General features: G+C 36.1%; 2 protein-coding genes and 1 long non-coding RNA gene across 3 annotated transcripts; 2 read left to right on the forward strand and 1 right to left on the reverse strand.

Annotated features, from left to right (window-relative positions):
- Positions 1-8,015: 8,015 nt before the first annotated feature.
- LOC147544524 (ATP synthase subunit delta', mitochondrial-like) lies at positions 8,016-11,599 on the forward strand. The gene is made up of 2 exons (XM_086637880.1): positions 8,016-8,467; positions 11,019-11,599. The coding sequence occupies exons 1-2, from the start codon at positions 8,204-8,206 to the stop codon at positions 11,361-11,363; spliced, it is 609 nt and encodes a 202-aa protein (XP_086494006.1). The 5' UTR covers positions 8,016-8,203; the 3' UTR covers positions 11,364-11,599.
- A 2,688-nt stretch (positions 11,600-14,287) lies between these two features.
- PUM23 (pumilio 23) lies at positions 14,288-20,936 on the reverse strand. The gene is made up of 11 exons (XM_086637881.1): positions 20,605-20,936; positions 20,268-20,519; positions 19,507-19,870; positions 18,880-19,185; positions 18,180-18,338; positions 17,411-17,554; positions 16,353-16,472; positions 15,896-16,081; positions 15,518-15,666; positions 15,142-15,324; positions 14,288-15,037 (listed from the first exon to the last, which is right to left on the reverse strand). The coding sequence occupies exons 2-11, from the start codon at positions 20,474-20,476 to the stop codon at positions 14,635-14,637; spliced, it is 2,223 nt and encodes a 740-aa protein (XP_086494007.1). The 5' UTR covers positions 20,477-20,519; positions 20,605-20,936; the 3' UTR covers positions 14,288-14,634.
- Positions 18,558-20,191, forward strand: LOC147544526 (uncharacterized). The gene is made up of 2 exons (XR_015224113.1): positions 18,558-20,014; positions 20,155-20,191. It is a non-coding gene; the product is annotated as an uncharacterized LOC147544526 (long non-coding RNA).
- Positions 20,937-22,961: the final 2,025 nt, after the last annotated feature.

A 22,961-nucleotide genomic window follows, 5' to 3' on the forward strand; every position in this document is an offset into this window, starting at 1 on the left:
TAATATCATTTAAATAACATAAACTTAAGTGGTCCATAGTTAAAGCAAATTCAAAATAAAAGTGGTTCATAGAGGTCTTAACAACTAGTAAGCTAAAAACAAACTACAAACGACAACAAGTGATTAGTAGCATTGATCGAATACACTTGGCGGTTCAATCTCATCAAGTAAATCCATATATCTTGCCCCTTCAACTTCAATATCTTCATCTTCAGACTCATCCTCGTCTACAAGTTCTATTTGAGTGCCCGATCCAGAAGGAGTAGAAGAAGTAGACCCCCTCATTGACTTGCTCCTCGTTCTTGACCCTATATCAATCACCCCTTGAGCCGCTCGAACTTGTTCCCATGTGAGGGTGTCGCCCGCATGAACAAAATCTTGAAGTTCTTCCTCATTAGGAATTATCCATTCATCATTATCGTCAACATCCCTTAGAATAATAGGATCAATTCTAACATCTCTCTTTGGCCCAATAGCATTGTCCCTAGCTAAATTTTGAACTAGCAACTTTCTATTGTATTGTATGAATACAATATCATTCAACTTTTATTGGGACAAGCGATTCCTCTTCTTTGAATGTACCTTAATAAACAAGATTATAAATTAATGAAAAGAAATAAGATTATAAATTGAAATATGAATAAGACTAGAAATTGAAATACTACTTACATTATCAAATGCAGCCCAATTTCGCTCACATGGTGAAGCACTACATGTTTGACTCAAGACCTTCTTTGCAAAATCATACAAAATAGGCAACCCCCCCCCCCCCCCCACACCACCCCTACCATATTGCCTCCACCATTAATCTGCGCCAAAAGAAGAAAACTTATAGCTACATAAGTACAAAAAAGTATAGCGTAAAGAAGAAAACTTACATGGTTCCATCTTGTCGACTAACTTCAGTGCCAGTGGGTTTGATAGGCCACTTCCATCTCTATAATGGAGCATTTCAATTTGCATTCCCTCAAGCTTACCAGCATCTATTAATTTATGACTGACAAGATATACACTGTTCATGACTTGATTGGTTTCAACTTTTTTCCAACCTTGACCATAATAAATTGTCGGATTCAGATAATACGCAACTCCATGCAGTGGATGATGAAGTTGATCAACCCATCTTTCATCAATAATACCCCAAACTTTCACAGATGCGATGTGGTCATCTCCAAGGTTCTCCTTGATCTGCTCCTTTGCTCTAGACATCGCCTCGTATATGTAGCCCATACTCGGTTTTATCTCAGTGTCCACCAACCTGACAACATCAACAAGTGGTGCCAACACTCGACATGCAAAATATACATTTGCCCAAATGTACTTTTACCCACTATCCTTGCACATTTTAGTCCATCCGCTTTTTTTTGTAAAATCTGATTTTCTGAATTGTTCGCTTACAAACAATGTTTGTATAGCACACCTATTCATATGAACACTCTTCAGAGTATAAAAAGCAGTGGCGAATCTAGTAATACATGATCTATGCAACTCTTTCCCGAGAGTAAGTTTCCTTATTATGTTTAATACTCTACCATGGTTATATATAAACCCCACAACAGTTTTGGAATCAGCTAAAGCACTCTTTATCTTCGGTAAATCATCATCAATATTCTGAAGCATTAAGTTCACACAATGTGCAGCACATGGAGTCCAAAACATATGAGGATGTTCTTCCACTAACTTCTTGCCTGCTAATTTGTAATTAGCAGCATTATCGGTAATAAACTACAAAAGAAAAACATAGTAAGATTGTATGAGCAAGATTAATTAAAGATGATATCAAATAAAGTAATAATAATCCAAAAACATACCTGAACAATGTTTTTCTCTCCTACAAATTTAATCACATCATTAATCATGCCCACAATGAGATTCGAATCCTTAACATACTAAGATGCATCAATGGAGTTCAAAAAAACTGTTCCTTTCGCACAACTCACTAAAAAATTAATCAAACACCTACGTTTTCCATCAGTCCAAAAATCTGACATTATAGTACATCCAAAGCTCTCCCAATGTGTTCGAAAAGACTCAACATAGGCGTTTGTTTCCTTCAACATCTCCTTGACCATGGTTGTTCTAATATGGTAGACAGAGGGAGCTGACATGAATCTTCCATATTCTCCAACTGAATCTGTGAAGTCTTTGTATCTATCCAATTTTACAGCATTGAAAGAAATCCCAGCCTCATTTGCCCAAATGGCATATTTCTTCCAAGACTTGTGCATCAACTCTATTTTATGAGGATTGTTTCTATCTAGAGTGTCTTGTTTCATTTTCTTAGCATCAGCCTTAAAATAAGCATCCATAGAACCTCTAACATTGTTTGCTCTCTTCTGACTTTTTCCTTTCGCATTAACAGTATTTGATTCCTTCACCAATACTTCACCCTCATCTTCAACATCTTCATCATATCCCTCATCATCATCATCACCCAAAACATCATGGTTTCGAATGATATTACTAATTCTAGCCTTTTCAATTTTTTTCTTTCCATAGTTATCCATTTGTTCTTGGATTTTCTTCTTTATCTCAATAGTAACTTTACCACATGGAAAAGTATTTCCTTTCTTGCCAATAAGATGTTCCTTAAATCTATAGATTCCCCCTGACAACTTCTTCTCACATAACTTACACCATACCAAATTTTTGTCATTAACATTCCTACATTCTCCCCACTCCCATGCTATGTCTGTGGAATTTCTTTTCACCGGAGCAACACTACTAGCACCAGCGGATCCAGTACTCGCAGAATTAATCGCTTAAGGACTTTATTGTTTCAAATTAACCAAAAAAGGAACAAAATCAATTCATTAAGAGTACAATATCACCAAAAATCAGATTATAAACCATAAAATAAGTTAATTATGAGTATAATATCAACAAAAATCATACAATAAACCATAAAATCAGTTCATTACGAGTATAATATCAACCTTAAACCCTAAAATAACCTCATTATGAGTATAAAACAGTACAAATCATACCCTAAACCCTAAAATATCAACCTTAAACCCTAAAATAACCCCATTATAAGTGTAAAACACTAAAAAACAAACCCTAAACCCTAAAATCAGTCCATATTATTCATATAAATCACTATAAATTAACCATAACAAGTAAAACCTAATTGTTATAAACATTAATGAAGTATAACAACTCAAACTTAACATTAAAATCAGTTTATATAGAAAAAAACTCAACTAATGATTTCTAGAGAGAGAGAGAGTTGTAAAAAGAAAAAATGGAGAAGATAGAGAGAGAAACTTACTTGGAATCAAGTTTAGAGAAGAAGATAACTTGAAAAAGTTCTTCAATGATGGTTGATTGGTGTTTGGAGAAGAGGGAAGAAGATAAGATGGAAGAACCCTAGACTTTCTCGGTTTGGAGAATGAAAAAGAAAAAAAAACAAACCTGCTACTAAAAAGCCCGACTGGCCCGACTAGTCGACCCGACCCTAGTCGGGGCTTTATTTATAATAAGTCCCGACTAGGGGTCTGGTCCCTAGTCGAGGCGCCACAATGGCGACTGGGGACTAGTCCCGACTTTTTTAACATAGCTCTAAAGTTATATTTACAAAAATTTCGACTTTATCTTTACATAATTTTTTTGAAGAGGCTTTATCTTTACATAATCAATATTACAGTTTGGACCCCCTATTATTTTTGGATCAAATAATCTACATAAACTACACTGCAATCTTAATCATCAAGTTCATTAGATGAGTGAAGTGAAATTTTAGTAGCAACTTCAAATGACTGATTTTGAAAAGGGGTAAGTGGGTTTCTAGAAGAGGTGGCGGTGGGGGTGGTAAACTGTAATTCACGAGGTGGTGGTGGCAGAGAAATTGATTTTGATTTTGGGTTTGTTTACAAAAATAGCAAGTTAGGAGTAATAAATTCGAATTATCTAAAATCAGATTAAAAATGATAGGTTCGTGGATTCAATTCCCTGGTTTTGATCAAGTGGGTTATAAATATTAAGTGATTTTCATTGAATAAAATTGTTTAACTAGCATTCCATCAGCATGTTATACAAACTTGGTCCTCGAGGGAGTACACGAAGAAGAAACTATTTAGGAATGTAGTCACCTGATTCAAAATCACACATGTCCCAATTCCCCAAAACAGGTATATTCGTATTAGGAACTCAGGAATATAAATATATTTAGTTGACATTTATTAATGGCCATCTCTCTATCCTCAATCCTCAAGTCAATGAGGGTTGCTAAATTTTTTATCTGAAACATTTTAGGTTCATCAAGGGGAAAACAAGGAGACCGGGAGGAAAGTAAGGAGAAAAAACAATCAAATTAACATGTCCTCTGGTATTTGCAATTAGTGCAAACATGTCTCATAAACACTTGAGAAGAAACCCCATGTTAATGGCGTCAAAGGAGGAGAGGGAAGTAAAGTAAGACAAAAAAGCTAGAGAGAGAAAATGATGAATTTGAGTGGGTTGCTGAAACAAGAGGAAGGGTAACATAGTTTTTTTTTTTCTTTGAAAAAGGGAGTCCAAAGTGCAACTCTGGAAAAAGGGGGTCTGAACAACAAGTCAATTATAGAAAAAAGAGTCCAAACAGCAAATCTCTCTGCTCTTTTTTGTCTTTTTTGTTTTTCTAAATGAAAAACTTGTTGTTTCTTGGTCACACATGATTGGGTGGGTTTTAAGAACTGCTGCCACTTTTCATCCACCAAAACCTTAAATCCCCTCAAAATGATTCATTGATTACAATCCTCTAGTGTCCCCTGATACCCTAAATCTCCTCAAAACCCTAACCCCCCCCCCCAAAAAAACTTTCATATAGTACAATATGATTCCATCTTCAATCCCTTTAACTGAATCTTGTCATCTATAATTAGAGAAAACTACAACTTAAAGAGGGCGACAATATCACGTAACCCTAATTGTCCAGAAGAAACAATTCTCCTGAAGCTAGCTGGTACATTTGGATCTATATTTTCTAGCCATTTTTTTGGGAGATCCGACAAGGATTTTTCCGATAGTGAAAAGGGCAGAGAGATTAAGACAAGTTATTGATGGTGGTTGTGCGGTGGTGGTGATCTGGTGATGGTTGGTGATCTGGTGATGGTTGGTGCTCCGGTGATGTTCGGTGGTGGTGGTGGACATGAAGGTGGCTGGAAGTGAAGAAGATGAAGGGAGAAGAGAAAATTTTCATTTATTTATAAGGATATAATCGTCATTTTGTGTATTTCAAATGTTGCTCTCTCATTTCAGACTTGTGTTTAAAGTCTGAAATGAATAACTATTTCTTTAGTCATTTCAGATATAAATCCAATTCAGCCAAAAATTCAGATTTTGTCAAATAAAAAAAACATCTGAAATCTGAATTTGAGACTGATTTTAGAATTCAGATCTGAAGAAAAAACAAACAGCACATTACCGTTTTTATTGGCACACACATTTAGTCACTCCTACTACCCATACTTGTTTTTACCCTTGTACACTTATATATATTTTATGTACTTGCACATTTTGGTCAAAGTTTTCACTTGGTAAGATGATTAAGTAAGTCATCAACCTAAATTGAAAATATATCTTTAGTTTAGATGTTCGGTCGTCGGTACGTACTCATTCTACCGACGCAAACTGAAAGCAATATTTTGTAAGGGTAGTTTTCGGTTTTATGTCGGTAAGATGATTACCATCGCCCTTTGAGCTAAATTCAAACGATGCATCCAATGTAGATGTTTGGATGTCAGTACTCATCCTACAGATGGAAAACTGATAGTAATATGTAACTCTCGGTTTTGTGTCGGTAGAGACAACTACCGACTCCATATGAACTTGATTATAAAACTTTTCATTCCTATACATGGTCATTTGTAGAACATTACTTTTTTATAAAACTTCGATCCTATACAAAAAAAATGTCTACATTGTCCATTAACAATTTAGTCGATTAGTAAAGTCTCACGGTTTTAGGAAACTAAAGCATCTAGGCGAGGGACTAATTATTTCACACCTAAGTTTTAGTTAAGGTTTTCCACTATTAATTTAGTTGCTTGAATTGCTTACACAATGACAAAGTTGTGTTGTATACATATTTCTTTACACCATGTTACAATCTTCTATTGGCTTTCAAATGCTTCTTTTGTCTAAGAAACCTACACAAATTTACGAACATTGGAACCTCTTCGCTTAGTCCAACTCCTTAATTTTGATTTATAGGTGGTTCATTCGGAGATGGATTATTTTTGTTTCAAATAGACACATTCTTGTTTTAAGATACATCAAAAGTCATGAAATTAATAAGAACTATAACTTGACATCATAAGACATCTTTTTAACAACTTCTTTACTATCCTAAGAGCTTAAAAGACAATCTAATCCATTGTCATGATATGAGGTAAGTCTTGGGTTTATGCTTTCACCAATCCGAGGATCTTATAGATTTAAGAGGGGTGACCAACCACCCCTAGGGGAAATATTCGAGAGATGCTTTCACAAATCCGAGGATCTTATAGATTTAAGAGGGGTGACCAACCACCCCTAGGGAAAATATCGAGACATTAAAGCTTAAGCTAAAAATATAAGCCACTTTTTGGGAAAACAAGAAAAATTTTCATAGTACAAAATTCTTAAGAGAACCTGTGAATTTTATTAAAGTTTCTGGAGAAACAAACCTTCTTCTTGTTCCTCATGTCCTCCCATCTCTGACCATCGATTCCGCCCACCACTTCCGACGACTACCACCATCATTTTTTCATCTATCTCGGGCCCATCTCTATCTCCCTCGGATCTCTATCTGTTTATCTATTTCTTGAATTTTTCTTTCTATTTCGAATTTTTCTTTATGATCTCTCTCTCTCTCTCGCTCTCTCTCAACCGACTGAGCATTTCGATCGACTGAGAGATAAAGAGATCCTGGAGATAGAGGTGGTTTGAGAAGGAGGAGAAGATAAGGGAGATACCTTAAATAAGAAATTTTGTCCAAAACTTTTCATTCAATGTTTTTTTTTTTAATATTGACTACTTGGTCATTACAAAGGCAATGATACATCGATTCGATGTGATAAGCACGATAACTGCCGAATTACTACTGGCCTAAAGCCCGACGAAATTAAATGGCCTAAAGCCGAAGAAATTAAATGGCCTAAAGCCGAAGAAATTAAATGGCCTATAGCCGACGAAATGAAATGGCCTATAGCCGACTAAATGAAATGGCCTGAAGTACAACTTCCTTTATACCCAAGTTCAATCTTTCTGGATTTGCACTTCTGTGGGATCGTAAATAGGGGTGGGAATCGGTCCGGACCGGTCGGTATTGGACTCTAACTTCATCGAACCGGTCGACTCGGACATAAACTGTTGGTGACCACCTATTTACTCGGGCGGACTCGGACGGTCACTCTCAAGAATTCTTTGTCCATTGACCGTCCAAGACCGTTTATTTTACCGGTCCAGTCGGACACCGGACGGTCTCGGTTCGGACTTTCTAATAAATTTACTTAATTCAGAACTTTATTTTTATTACCACAAACAAAATTACTTACAAATGAAGATGTTTAGCCAAGAAATCAAAAGTAAATATAAAAAAGAAAAAACACAGTTGATCATCATTTGACAAGATATAATTAAGCCATTCACTAATGTTTGGTCTTCCAGAGGACTATATGAGGACTATATGACTATAGCCAACGATCATCATATATTTATATGTCTATAAAATTCAACGGTCAACTTGTAAAAATGAGGACAGTTTAGTCGGTCAACCTATTCGGTCACTCGTACCGGTCGGTCAACGGTCGGTCCTTCGACATAAAATTTTGACCGTGACCGTCCGCCAATTCTTTCGGGCCGGTCGGACACTGACCGTTATGACCATTGGGTGTCCATGGACACTTTTTATCTCGGTCGAACGGGTCGGATAGCGGTCTTCCAGATTTTTTTCCCACCCCTAATCGTACATAGGACTTCTAGATTCCTGGATTTTCTTGTTTTCTCACAGGTTGGGCAAGAAATATTTATGTAATTTTCCTAGGGCCTACAGAAGACAAATAATAACTTTAAAACCCCTAGTGCTAAAATACGCCGTCTCATCCCGTATTTTGAGGAGCTCAGACATTTTAACCTAATCGAGTAGAACAGATAGAGAAACAAGAGAGAAAGAGGGGTTCTTTTGCATTTGGTGATTCTCATAATCAAAAGAGTAATCCAATCGATCGATCAAGAAGAAACAATGTTGAGACAAGTATCACGTAACCTTGTAGCTCGATCGAGCTTGATCAAAACTGGTATTAGATCTTTATCTACAGATCTCCCATCTACTGAAACAGCAAATCAGGCTTTTATTGATGCTTGGAAGAAAGTAGTTCCAAATATTGAACCACCAAAGACTCCATTATCTTTTATGAAACCTCGTCCACCAAATCCCTCAACTATCCCTACCAAACTCACTGTCAATTTCGTCTTGCCTTACCATTCTGAGCTCTCATCTAAGGAGGTCAGTCATTTTTATTTATTCTATCTACTTGATTATGAATATGGGTTTTATATGTTGTTTATAATGGATTTGTTATTTGGGTGGTGAAATTATGTGATATTTGTTCTCACAATTATTTATGATTTAGGTTTTTTTTTTTTAAATCAGAAATTAGGGTTTGCTTTGTATGGATTAATTTATTTGTCCTTGTGGGTATTGTCTGTTCAATATGTTTAGGTCGTTTTAAGTTCCTGTTAACCAGGTTTTTAAGATGAGATAGAGGCATAGAGATAAATTAGGAAATGGGCATACATCACTAGGCAAGGGTGACCAACAAGAACCCCAATTTTTTTATGGATGCAATGTAAATAGTATATAGTTGATGGGTTTGATGATTTTTTACATAACTAAGAGCCCTAATTTGTACATCAATTCGAGATTATTTGTTTTTCTTGTGGATTGGTGAGTATAAATATCTGATAGGGTTTATCGAATCATAAATAAGTACATAGTTGACGGGGTTTGATGTTTAAGATCGAGTAAAATAGTGATTTTCTCTTGGGATAATCTAGCAATAGAAAGTCATTGCCATGAGTTGGAGTAATCTTCTCATAAGCCGATACTATGTCGTCTGTTTTGGCGAGTTTTCTTGGTGGGTGAGATGCATCGTTACACCTTTCTTTTGAATTTAGACTAATGAGATGTTGCAGCTTGCCGAATTGATTGAATTTGGAGTCATGCAAGTTTTCTTGGTGTTAGGACCTTGTATTTCCAGAATAAATACGAATAGCTTAACAATTTAACGGGAAAACTCTACCAAAACAAGTGGCTCAACATTTTTTGTAACTTAGTTTTATTTGCAACTTAATAATATTATATAGTTACTGAATTAGGTATTAGACTTCGATATATGCTAATACAAGATGAAATTTCACATCCAAACTGGGAGTCTAGAACTAACTTCTACTTTTTGTTCTGGAAAAGCTGTTAAACTTAGACTCGGCTCGTGATTGGCCGAGAGCTGAGCTTGAGTCAAGGCAAGGTACTTATCCGAGTTACGAGGAGCGGCAGAGTCAGCTTATATGCAAATAAAATTAAAATCTTGACAAGTTAATGGAACATTACTTCTTATGTAATTTTCATGTATACGCTTCAAACCGAGTTAGGCTGGGTGTTGTATAATTATATACATGTTATCCTCTTATACATATATGTCACTTAATTCTCAAATTATACTCTCAATTCCATAGAAAACAACGGAAAATGGAGAAAGCAGGGGTGGAGGATAGAATAAAATTAGGTAGGAAACAAGGGGAAAAGGAAAAATATACAAAGAAGTAAATAAAGAAGAAAAGAAAGAACATCAAACATGAAAAGAGAGAAGAGGAAAAGGAAAATAGTGGTCTAGAAAGAAAGAAAAAAAGAGAAAAATGTGAAGAAGGCAAGAACGTAAAGAAAGAAACAAGCAAAGGAAAGGAGGAAAAAGAAAGGAAAAAAATCCAATAAAAAAGAATGAAAAGGAGGACAAAGAAAAACAGAAACAATTCTGGATGGAAATCCAGAAAAATAAAAAGGAAGGAGAAGAAGTCAAGTGGAAAACATAGAAAATAACTCGAAAAGAAGAAAGAACAAAAGGAGCAAGAACAAGAAAATAAGAGAAAAGGAAGCTTCACTCCAACTAGGCTGCTTGAAGAATCAAGATGGATCTGGACTCGGTGAGGCATGGCCAAGTTAGTCGGGTTACTTGACCACACCCTAGACTCGGAGACTTGGGGTATCCCCGAGTCCTAGTCGAGTCCTGAGTTACTCGGCCGAGTCAGATTGCTTATCTCTTGAGATGTAATATATGTGGGAATTGGTCAACTCACGATGCTGCTTTAATCAAAGTTGACCTACCTACTTGCAGTCTTCATGTTAAGCATACAATCTTTTCTCTGCATGAAGTTTCTTGGTTTCAGATATACTGGGTTATTTTCCCTTTTGAAAGTACAGAAAACAGTTCAAAGGGCCTAAAGTTTGTTCTCTTTAGTCATTAAATACTACTTTAACATGCCATTGATGTGAAAAATCAAGTGACGTTTGGGGAGTTTACACTTCAACCGATATGTTAAACCACTTCTTACGCCTCCACAAGCCAATCTTTGAGCTGAAATAGACTTAAACTCTCTTCGGAATTCTCACTTTTAGTCGCTTCTGTTTAGCCTTGAAGAACTTCTGAGTTAGTTATAACTGTATGCAGTTTAACTTTTACGAAAATGTCTGGTTGTGGTTAAATGGACCTTCTTGATGAAGTCACGAAACACTACATACTTTTGGGTTTAGGCTAATATGATTAGAGAAATAGAATAAATGATTCTGGTAAAATATTAATACCATATATGCAATTTTGAAGATCTATGCTCATTACAGGCAATCTACAAAGCATCGTACTGTAGAATTGTTTGACTAGAATTATCACGAGAACAGTATCACGAGGGAACAATAACTGCTTCAAATTAATCGTGTGTTTCGAATTCCTTAATTGTTTATCTGGTTCTGCAATTCTTGATATTCATTTTAATGAAAATTTCAGGTTGATATGGTCATAATTCCAGCTACAACTGGTCAGATGGGTGTTCTTCCTGGACACGTACCCACAATCGCAGAACTCAAACCCGGGCTTCTTTCAGTGCACGATGGAAACGATGTGACGAAGTACTTTGTCAGCAGTGGATTCGCGTTCATCCATGCTAACTCTTTCGCAGATATAGTTGCTGTGGAGGCTACTCCCCTTGACCATATTGACCCGGCCCTTGTTCAGAAAGGACTTGCAGAATTTACCCAGAAACTAAGCTCGGCATCAACTGATTTGGAAAAGGCTGAAGCTCAAATTGGGGTGGATGTTCACAGTGCTCTCAATGCTGCTCTTACAGGCTAATTGAAGATCTTTCCCATTCCCTCACAATTTTAGGTTTAACCTTCTCTCGTTTCATTTTGCTATTTCTTGGCTGTTAATGGTTGTTTTCACCATCTTTAAGGGAAATAAAATACTTCACATCTGCTTTTCTTTTCCCCTTTTCTATGTATGCACATGGAGCAATGTACTTTTTCTCTCTAGACTTCATCGTACTGATTTTTGAGAGGTTAAATAAAATTTGTAGAAACTACAAGAAACTCTTTGAAGTTTTTTTCTTTGTCTGCATATTTCTTGGTTTGATATTCTCGTGTTGATGAAATCTCATGGGTGCCGCTTTGAGGTATAAAGAAAAGTCTTTCCGGGCATATAGCCTAAGTCTATTGTTGGGGGCATATTTAATTTTTAGCCAAAAGATAAATCTGAGTGTCTGCCTTTAGTCTTCATCTTCAATTCACCTCCACGCACAAATTTTGGCTGCCACCAACATTCTATTCTCGCTCTAAGAGCATCTCCAATGCAAAACTAAAAAAATTCTAATTAGCTTATGTGTCAAGTCCCAATTGAGATTTTCTTTCTTATATGGCTAACTTGAGTGTCTCTAATTCAAGTCCTTCAATGCAACATTCTAAAAAACTTTAATAGTTATAAATGTCACGCGTACATTTAATAGGAAAAAATAGTTGAGGGAGAAACACTTTCTACTGGTCCTAAAATCAAATTTGATGACTTGAATAATTAGGACTCTCAAAAGAGATCTCAAAAATAGAATTTCTGATTGCGACAGATTGAGACATCTTAAAATTAATTGCTTTCGCATCATCTTAAGATCTCAATTGAGTTTTGCATTGAAGAGAAATCCTAAGTGTCACTTGAGATTTTAAGATTGAGTTTTGTGTTGGAGATGCTCTAAGGGCTAAAAAACAATCAATGTCTTAGTTGTCAAGTGTGAATTAAGATTTGCTTTCCTAAATGTCAAAATGGAGACACTCTAAACTTTTTATATTTTTTTTTATCTCTAATAGAGATCTCTAAAATACTTAATATACATATCACTCTTAAATTTAATAGAGAAAAGTAGTTAAACAACAAGAGTTTTTATTGATTTAAAGTCTTAGCTTGTGAGGTGGCACTAAGAAAACTCAAGAAGACACTCAAATTTTAGAGTGTCTCTATTAAGATTATGATAAATGCATGGGAAAGAAATTTATAGGCAATGTCCAAACTTGTTAAAGCCAATGTATTTTCCACCTATGGTTTGGTCAAAAGAAGTTTACTGAGTATAGTTAGAAGCAATGCCCAATTTGAGGGTGTCTACTGTCTATCACCCTCCTTTTTTCTCTTTTATTCTTCTTCTTCTGGCAAACAAGCCGACGACTTTTTTTCATTTCCTCCTTATTTCTCCTTCCTCCTTCTTCCTTTTTTTCCTTATCTCGCTACTTCGTTCTCTGTTCTCTCTATCTCTCTGTAACATCTCCAGCGAAGGATTACCCCTTCGTCGGAGATGTTATAGAGAGAGAGTAGAGAGAGAAAAAAGAAGGGAGGCGAAACAAGAAGAAGGAAAAGAAAAGTTTTAAGTCGCCGGTCAGAGATCACCGCCCGCCGATTGCGCTCTAGCCGGAGATGAAAAAAGAAGCAGGAAGGAGAAAGAAGAAGAAAGTTTTTTTTCTTGTTATGATCGTCGGCTAGCAACAACCTAACGACATCAATCGTGCCGTTAGGTCAAACATTAGTTAAGGCATTGGCTTCTTTGCATACATTGCTTTTAACCATTTTAGAATTTGCTTTTAGCAAGCTGGCCTTTAACAAGTTTGTGCATTGCCAATAAGACCTCCCTAAATGCATCCACCTCACAAAGAGTGTCTAACAAAGTGTCCCATTCGAGAAGGTTTTTAACAAAAACTCCAGAATGTCATATGTGTCACTCTAAGTGTTAGAGTTTGAGTGTCCCATTGGAATGCCCTAACCGCCTAATGTGAACTCTTACAAAAACGACCTAAAGACCAATTAATCTATGACCTAAATTCGAACTACATTATTTATACTTTAATAACTCAAGTTCAATAAACTATGGATTCTACCTCCTCTTAATCGAATCAGGGACCTCCAGGGTTTTAGAATTTATGTCAACATTATTGACCATTTGGGCTCTCAAATGTTGAGACAATACTCTAGATTTGGTCCCAACAATCAAGTGAGGGAAGTGAAGCTAAGGTGCCTCTCAAAGCGCTCCTCCTCTTTACTCAGATCTAACTTCACTCTTGGTACTTCTTGTGGGCCTCAGGCTAAATTGTCCGAGGGAAATGGAATTGGCCCCAGATTGTGTTGTTCAAGCTCAACATGGTCTGAGTGCCCTCGGATTAGGCCAGTCGAAGTGCCCTTGGACTTGCCTAGTGTGTGGGTGCAAAGAGAGAAAACGTCTTTAAGTAGAAAAGAGGGGAAGTTTGTAGATGCTCCCCAAAAGTTATATAAGAGCCTACATTATTGATACTAAGTTTCAGTCGCGTCCGAACGCGACAGATTCCTCTTGGCTAACGCCGAGATATCACATTTAATTATGATTTACACCATGTGTAGAGAAGAAAGTATACCGGTTGGTTCTGAGAGATAATGATAGAATAGTAGAGAGATATTTTAGGGAGATTGTGAAAGAAAAGCAAGAAGAGATATTTTAGGAATAGTGTGAGAGAAAAATAGAAAAGTAGACAGATATTTCAGAGAGATCGTGAGACAAAAGTATAGGATGTTACTCGTTTAACAACCAGAACATAGTACTAGCTTGTTTAAGAGTTGTATCTACAACCATAGCTATCGAAACATTTGATCCAAGAAGACTACCCCATTTCAGTGAAGCCAGACTTGCAACAGAAAGTAAAGTCTCTTGAATGAAGAACACTTGGGTAAAAGCAGCTATGACTGAAGAATCAGTACAATACCACACAATAGTATGGGAAATAAATCTCAATATCTTTTAACTTCTTGGCCGAGAAATTAGAAACTAACTTAAACCCCTGCTATTCAAACACATTTCATCCCATGACAATCTAGAAATATATAATCATCGCAACTATTCGGTTACAAAATTCTTCCTCTAAACCTCTACTAGTAAGGAGGATGTCTTGGTTAGATTTTCTCTCTATCTATTCTTCTATGAGTATCCATTAACGAATAAAACACAAGTGGTAGCTCTACCAACCCTTATCATTCATTACCTTTAACTTGTCACTTTCTTGCTCAACCTCAAGCTATCATTAAGCTCTGAATTTCTCTAATCTGCTCCTGAAGTTTTCAAGTATCATGAGGCAGCTTTCGTTTTCTTATTTCTCCCCTCTTTGTTTCCCCTTTTCGAAATTTTGCTGTCTTCTGAAAGCTTTTTAAATTTCTTTCCACCCTGCTCGTTGTCTGCTCCCGCCCAAGAACGCTTGGATCCAGAAAACCCCAACTTCGCCATTGAAGAATTAAGACCTAAAAAGTTGGAATCACGAAAGTCCTTCCCAGATGGAGCCAGGTATTCATCGATCTCTTTTCTCATTCTCTTGACACTGTGTGGGGGCGGTGATGATCGAGAGGAGGAATGCTTACCAAGAGAACTTTCATTCTTTGTAGTTTTACTAGAACCGAATGCTTCATAGAAAGCTTTGTAAACTGCTTGTTTAGTTTCTTGTCTTGACTTCCACTCATCACGTCGTGTTGCATATCTGCAAAATAGAGAAAATACGTATCCTGTAAGGACGCAAGTAAAGAAGATCGAAAAATATAACAAAGCATACCATCTGTTTAAGAAATATGTTGGATAACTTACCCATCAATATCTAACTTCCTCAAGAGATGTGGACCTTGCTTTGTTTTGTACAGTTCAGATCGCACAGCTAGCAGCTCAGATGCTATAGTCTCTCTAAGTGACAAATTACTAGCCGTAAAACATTTTTCAATTGTGAATGAACCTGATGGACGCATTGAAAGCTCTCCAAAATGTCCTCGCAATCTAAAAAATAAACCAAAAAGAACAGAGAAGAAATTTAATAACTTAGACTAGTAAACATACAAATGGATTATGTTCAACATTTGAGGAATAGTTTAGCGATGTTAAAAACAATATTGTAGCCACTTCCACATTTTTGTGCATCATGAATAAGTAATTCAAGAGAAGATTACAAGCTTGGGAAACTGTAACTTACTTCACTATAAATTTGTGCTTCTGCTTCGCAGAAACATTTGAAGAAAGAAAGCACTCCACAACCCTTCCTCCCCCAGCATCTTTCGCTGTTTCAAGAACCTGGTCGGGTTCCATGGATCTAAAGCTAGTCACATATGGCTGAATGAATTCCTGAAAAAAAAAATCATCTTTTTAAGATAATTTTAGAGACTAAATTTCTGACCTCATTCATTTTGGAATTTGGGTTATGAACACAACCAAGTCCTTGTGCTTTAGTATTACTAACTACAAACCAATGGTATGCCTATAGAATGCATGAAAACCAAAAACGAAATAAACAAGATAAAGGCATAAATCATGAGTTTCAAGCGAGACACTGGGAGAAGAATATCGAACATACACTTTGGTATTTAAAAATAGTTTGGAGCATCAAACAACCCAGTACATGCATCTTATCACCCTTTCCCCACTTCCAATTGGACCTATCTTCGCAGCAAAAGTAGTTTTCGAGATGTAAGATTCGAGGAACAATGCAGTTACTAGGCTCAGTAGCAGAACATACAGCAGCAGCAAGGGCCTCAGAACACTAAACAAGAAAGAAAAAGAAAAGACAAATAAATCATGACTTGTTAGATGAAGACCTGAATGGAGAATACTTCATAAATGACCACTTACACATAACACACACACACACACACAGATATATATATATATATATATATATATATCCAAAGATATTAAGTTTGTGAAAACTCGCTTATTAGACATATGATTGAGAAGTAAACCACACAATAATATATCTCCGACGAACTGAAATGGGAGCAATAAAACAAAGATAAATGCTGTAAAATATTAACCTTCCGCTCGTTAGTGTTAAGCTTTTGACTTGCAGCTAGGATAGAGGCAACCACCCCTGACCTCCCACTTTCAAAAAGCTCCTTGAACTTTCCACCAAGCTCATTTAATATTAAGTCCATCTATGTACGCAACATAAACAAAATGGCTCAGTAAATTCAACAACAGTTAGCAGCAAGAATGAATTAGACACCAATTTTCCATCATAATATGGGTACAGACAAGCATCAGCTACAGAACAATCTATCTCACAGTCACAGGTAACAGAGAAAAGACCTTACTATCTTTCATTTTAAAGTTCATATAACGGTAAATAAGGATCGCAGAATCCTGAAGAATCTCATTTAGATTTGAAGGAAGGACCAAATACAGGAAAAGGAATGGTAATCGTGCAAACTATAAAATTCATGCAAATTCTCCACAAGAAGACAAGATTTACATGCATTACTTGTACATAGTTATAATGGATGGCAAACTAAGTAAGTGACTTAAACCTAACCTGCTTGTGGCAAGATGACCTCAATACAGAAATCAAGTATATAACTAATGCTCGGGGATTCCAAACTTCTATATATGTATATATATGATCTCATCAACTGAAGTTCACTGCCACAGTACCACTTATATGATTAAATTAGATGTTGGGGCCTAACTCTGGTAATCCGGCACCTGACGGAAGTACTACAACTTATAAGAGAGCTCAAATAAGACGCCACGCTTTTGTGCCACTGTAACTTATAGTATGTACAATGTATTAAAATCCTTATTTGAAGTTTTGAACAGAAAAAAAAAACAGTAGTTGTGCTACTAAAGCATTAATTTTTGTGAGTAACTCCCACAACCATGTAATGATTTTCTACTAAATATATATTGAATATTTATTAGATTCACTCGATTGAAGAAAAATATGTGGAGACTGAAACCTGCCTGTCAGGTACTTGCTGAATCATGCTTAACTAGTGACCCTCATTCATGATATAAACAAAATGACTAACCATTACTTGCATAAGAAAAAGTACGAATCCTAGACTTTGAGATGATTAAATGTTATAGTACATACATGGTCTTGACATCTCGCTGAGGAAACCAATGCCTGAATCACAAAGCTTCCACAGTGATGAGAAGATATCTCGAACAACTTATTTTTGAAAATATTCTTGAGTATCTCATCATATAAGGAGTCAGGTGCCACATCCAAAATGACCTGCAAAATTCATATGATAAAATAAATGATTACAAAAACAAAAAAGATAAGGTTATATCGTTTTGTATATTCTAGCTGTTAAGGCGGTCAACTGTTGTACATGGTATATAAATTTAAGCCTTGAGGCAGTTCGCTTTGATAAGGTGAAACCTTAAAGATATCCCTGTGCGGGACCAAGGAAACACCAATGCCTCATTTGAGGCTCAAACTGTAATAGATGTGTCACAAATCATAAGACTCCTTATTTTAGGTCATTGCTTTCAAGTACTTTATGGTATTGAAGCTGGCTGCAACTCATCAAGGCGAGACTGAGTCTCGTCATCAATGTCCAAAGTGACAGATAGAAATGAGCCTCAGGCACACACCACTCGACACGACTGTTTTCCTGGATAATGATCACTTGATTTATAACTCTTAAGTGGATGCACTCATGATTTTGAAAGAAAACGCAAGAAGACATCAGAAAAAGCCCAAAGGCGAAGAATATCAGTAAAAGCTAAAGACGCGCACACCCACCATGCCGAAAGACACCGTGATGGGATTCAAATACAACAATCATGCTAGAAATGCATCCTAATTAACACAAATATGCAGATAATTTGACATTAGATATTAATTGGCATACCTCCATTAAATGGCTGTATGCATTGTCATTTAACAAATCTAACATTCCCCGCACAGGTTTTAACAAGGTCCCTTCTGTATCTTCTCCTTTGCACCCAAGAAGGATCGGAATTATGTGCATCAACTCTTCATCTTCTCCTACTAATAACTTCAAAGCAGCCTGTAACATGCAATGATGATTTAACCATGTAAATTTCTACATAATAGGACCACTTTCTAATGAATAATTCACAAATGAAAAAAAAATAGGCAGCTTAGTTCGGCCTCATGATATACCAATTAGACGCCGCTGCATTTCATCCCCACTACCCACCCTAACCAGACATATGAAACAGGAACAAGATGAAAACTAAATCCGGGATGCTGATAAATAGAAGTTGGGGGAGGGGAGTTACATGGTACAGAAGCAAGCTTAAGTCACATAACGAAAATCAAATTGGAGCTAACTAAAGAGTACAGAGAAGTGTAAATCTATTCAGACTGTATTAAGTTTCTTGTCGTACACTAAAGTCTGTTAAGAAATGAATTTGTAAATCTAATGAATGAAATTGGTAGCAAAAATACAAATAAACTTCACTATATGAAATAAGAACTCAGCGAACTTTAGAAAAAAACAACTAGTGAATACAAATAATTTGTTACCTGACCTTTGATAGTTGTAAGTCAACAATTAGCAGTAGTACAAGACAGACAATAATTACCTGCAAAACTAAACTGCTGTACTGGTCAGCTAGTATGGTTCTGATTTGTTTTTGAGCACTGTCTATCATCCCTTTCACAAGAAATTTCAGCAAATCTGGGAAGCCATGTTGGAGATGTGTTGGGCTATTTCCACCATATTTAGTTTCCTTGGTATTAAAGCGCTCTGCTAAAATAGTGGATGCCTTCGTGGTGTGAAACTCCTTTGAAGAATCTAAAGACATTCCTTTACAAAGACAAAGAAGACTTCGAAGTACATGAGATCCGTAGCTGTTACACATCACCTCTACAGGTTTTAAAACAATCACCTGGCAGATGAAAACAAGTTACAGGTAAATGCAAGTGAAATAGCAAAAAGAGGTGGCTCAAAGATGTACCAGTTAGATATACAGAAATTCAACGTTATCCTTCCCATGCACGTCAAAGGAGTTAGGTTTGATAAAGCATCCTTAAATATTTTTACTTTTTTTATTAATTTGAATTAATTATTCAAAATGTGTTTACGAAGACAAGAACGTCCGAACGAACAAAAAGTAACCAAGACCAACGGGCAAAAGCATACATGCTATTCACTACAGCCTCCCATTAGTACAAGAGCAGTGAACGATTTAGAGATAAACACTTCATACCTGGCATATTTTAGTTAACGCCTCTTCAATAACATCATATGCATCACTATCCTGGAGGTGGACAGCTAAAGCTCTTAAAGCAGACTCAGCCACATGGGATCCTGACCTATCCATTGCAATAGAAGGGAAGACATTTGAACAACTTCGAAGAAATCCACAAAGCTGGTGCACATCACAGCCTTCAAGGAGAGATTGTAAAGTATGGCTTATGATATAGTCTGTTGCAAGTTCTAGCTCTTTTCCTCTAGTTTCTTCCAACGCATTCCCACATATAACTGTACGTTCGTCTATATCAACCCCAGCACCCTCAAAGATATTAGAAATTTCCGAGAAGTATTTAGTTGTCTCCGGATCAACCTGCTTCCTACATGAATCATTAATTCAAGAATGGGTCATACTGAATGAATAATGATTGATTATGCCACGCCAAGAACTAATAAGAGGGCAGCTAAAAATACAGCTTCGAAAGACTCTGAGTACTATTAAGAGACTATTTCCTTGTTTTGGTGTTTCCGAATTATAGTGAAAAGACAAAACTCAAGGAATGAGTAGTTCATTAGTGTACTTATTGTTAAGTTTGTGAGCATCCAACTCAGAATCAATTGGCAATAAGTGGAAAGGACCCCGACATTATATTCTTGGTTACAGATGGCCCTTCTTCCATGTGGGACTATTCTTACATTTACGGATTTACCCATCATTCTACACAAAAAAAAAACTTGTAAAATTAAAGAAATGAGTTGAAGGATAATAAAGCAAACCTAATAACAGATGGAGCTGGCTGAGATTGATGAAACGAGGAGGCATGTTGATTAGTTTTGGAAATTACATGATCTTTACGAGGCCTCCTATTCTGTTCACTGTTTTTTCTACTACCACCCATTCGAGGGTATTCTTCTTCTTCCTCCTCTGATAAACTTCGAGTTTTGTGTTTTTGGGATTGTAGGGCTTTTGAGCCAAAACTAACCATTAACGACTCTGCAACTCGGGTTTCTAACAGCTTGAATAAGAACCTGAAACAGATTGATGGGTACTTGAACTTCAGAATACAGAATCATGGTATCTGAAAGAGGGATAAATGTAAAGGAAGTTCATTACCGTCGATGGAGATGGTCGTCGAGTTGGGGAAGATGAGTCTCTTTCTGTCTCTACTCTTTCTTCTTTTCGATTAGGTTAGTGAAAGAGAGAGAAACGGTCTAATTTCACAAGCATGAAAACATGGGTTGGGCTATAGAGTTGAGGAGAAATAATGTTGGGCTTGGGAAATTAAAAAGATAAAATTAAGAGGCACCCCTTTTTCTACAAGGTGAACAAACTAGCTGGCAAGCGAGTCGGACTCCTTCCTCAGTCCTCGCCTTGCCCTTTGCTCGCGTAGGGCAGGCAGCCTAGGCGCACCTCTGACAACATAGCCTCCTGTGCTTAGAGTCTCTGATGTTTGATATAGTGGATAATGAGTTAAATAACTAAAAAAACTCTTTTCTCTATTATAAATAAAAAAACCCTACTAAGTCTCAAAAAAACCCTGAAACAGGTAATCTTATCTTTCTCGGTTGGTAGCCGTTTTCTTCTTCTTCTCGGTTGGTAGTCGCTTTCCTCACCTTCTCGGTTGGTAGTCGCTTTCCTCACCTTCTCGATTTTGAGCTTCTATAAGTAATTTTTATTTTTGTAGCAAATAAGGTTACCGACTACTCTATGATATCATGTTTCACCATGATGTTTGTGTAGTCGAAGAACATTACCCACATGACTAGGTAGAATTCAGTAGTAGCCATCTCTATTACTCATTATTCTACAAACTCATAATAAGTAACCATTGTTTGTGAAAGTCGGTAGTAACCCTAAAACATGTGTTTGTATGCTAAACCCAGTTTTGTTTCCCAAACAATAATGTCAAGAAACAAGTGTGAAACTCGGTAGTAACCCCAAAAACAGGTAGAATTCAGTAGTAGCCACTTCTTTCAATCCATGCATAATCCTAGTAGTTGAGAATAATAAATTCTTTATTATGTAGTTGGGAATTCTTTGTTCTTAAAAGTTGGTTGTTGTTATTTATTTTGAGAATTCTTTGGTTACACAGAGATGGATAATCTATTTATTTTATTAGTACACTAGGCAACGATTGCATAACATATCATTAACATAAGTTCTTACTATCATAGTATATCATTAACATAAGTTCTTACTATCATAGTCTTCCAATTGTAATTTTAGGAAGATAAAGCCGAAATTTGTAAGTTTGCGTAATTTTATGATAAATTTGGAGATAAACTTTTATATATTCAATTTGTTGTATTAAATGAATTCACAGACGACAAAAAAAAATACATGAAATAGTCTCAAATTGAAAATAAAGTGTTGCTGTTGAAGCCATGAATAACGGTAAATACGGCAAAGACAGTGCCACTTTCAAAAAGGTACCATGACCAAGTTATTATTCCGGCTCTAAATGAAAAATGTAACGATAATAAAACAATAGAATATTTCACTTTTTTCTATGGCATCTCGCGTTTGCGCAAGAATAATGAGAGAGATAAATGAGATTTGATATTTTTTCTATGTCGTCTCGTTTTTTACATAAGAGTGAGAGAGAGAATAAAAAAAAATTATGTTGTCTTGTATTTACATAAGCGTGAAATAGAGAGAGAGGAGCAGAGAATGAAAGAAACAACAAATATTTATATAACTTTTGTTTTGATCTTAAACATTTGTTTGAACGACTTAGATTTATACATTTCTAACAAAAAAAGATCTAGAACTTCAAATTTTTAATAAGAATGGTCCAGAACTTAAAGATCTGGAATTTTTAATGTCTCGAAACATAAAAAGTTTTAACACCTAAAAGATTCTGGACCTTCAAAATTGTAATAAAAAATGTCTCGGAACACAAAAAAAACTTTTGGATCTTTGGAGATCCGGACTTTGAAGATCTATTAAAAAGACCTTAACGAATAACAGGCCCTAAAAGAGTTGCGATTTTTGCATAAAGAAAAGTCTATAAGGCATAAAGATCTAGTCAATTAAGATTGACTAGAGAGCATGTGTTTTTGTAGTCCAAAAATTCACATGATTGAAATACAAAGAGAGAGAAATACTACATATAGATCTCCAACTTTTGAAATAGAGAAGAGAAGTTACGTATAAACATTTATAAATCAAAACATGAAGTTGCAATCAAATTATATCATCAGCTTCACATGAAAAGAAAGAGAAGTTACAAATCCAAAATAATATAATCCTAAACCTTTAAGAAAGACCATATGCAAAAATGATATACAAGAAACAGATGATTAAGAAGCAAAAGATAAGGTTCTTAACCACTCAATTTCTTCACCTTGTGTAAAACCACTCCGAGGCTTTGCTTAAGAATCACTTGATTTCTTCACCTTCTTGTGTTCCCCTCTCTCTCTCTCTTTGTCTCTCTCTCCCACTCTCACTTTCTCTCTTGGTCTCGCCCT

The sequence above is a fragment of the Eschscholzia californica genome, unplaced genomic scaffold (assembly GCF_041429995.1).
Source record: "Eschscholzia californica isolate CP2 unplaced genomic scaffold, dmEscCali1.0.p SCAF_4, whole genome shotgun sequence".
NCBI lineage: Eukaryota > Viridiplantae > Streptophyta > Magnoliopsida > Ranunculales > Papaveraceae > Eschscholzia > Eschscholzia californica.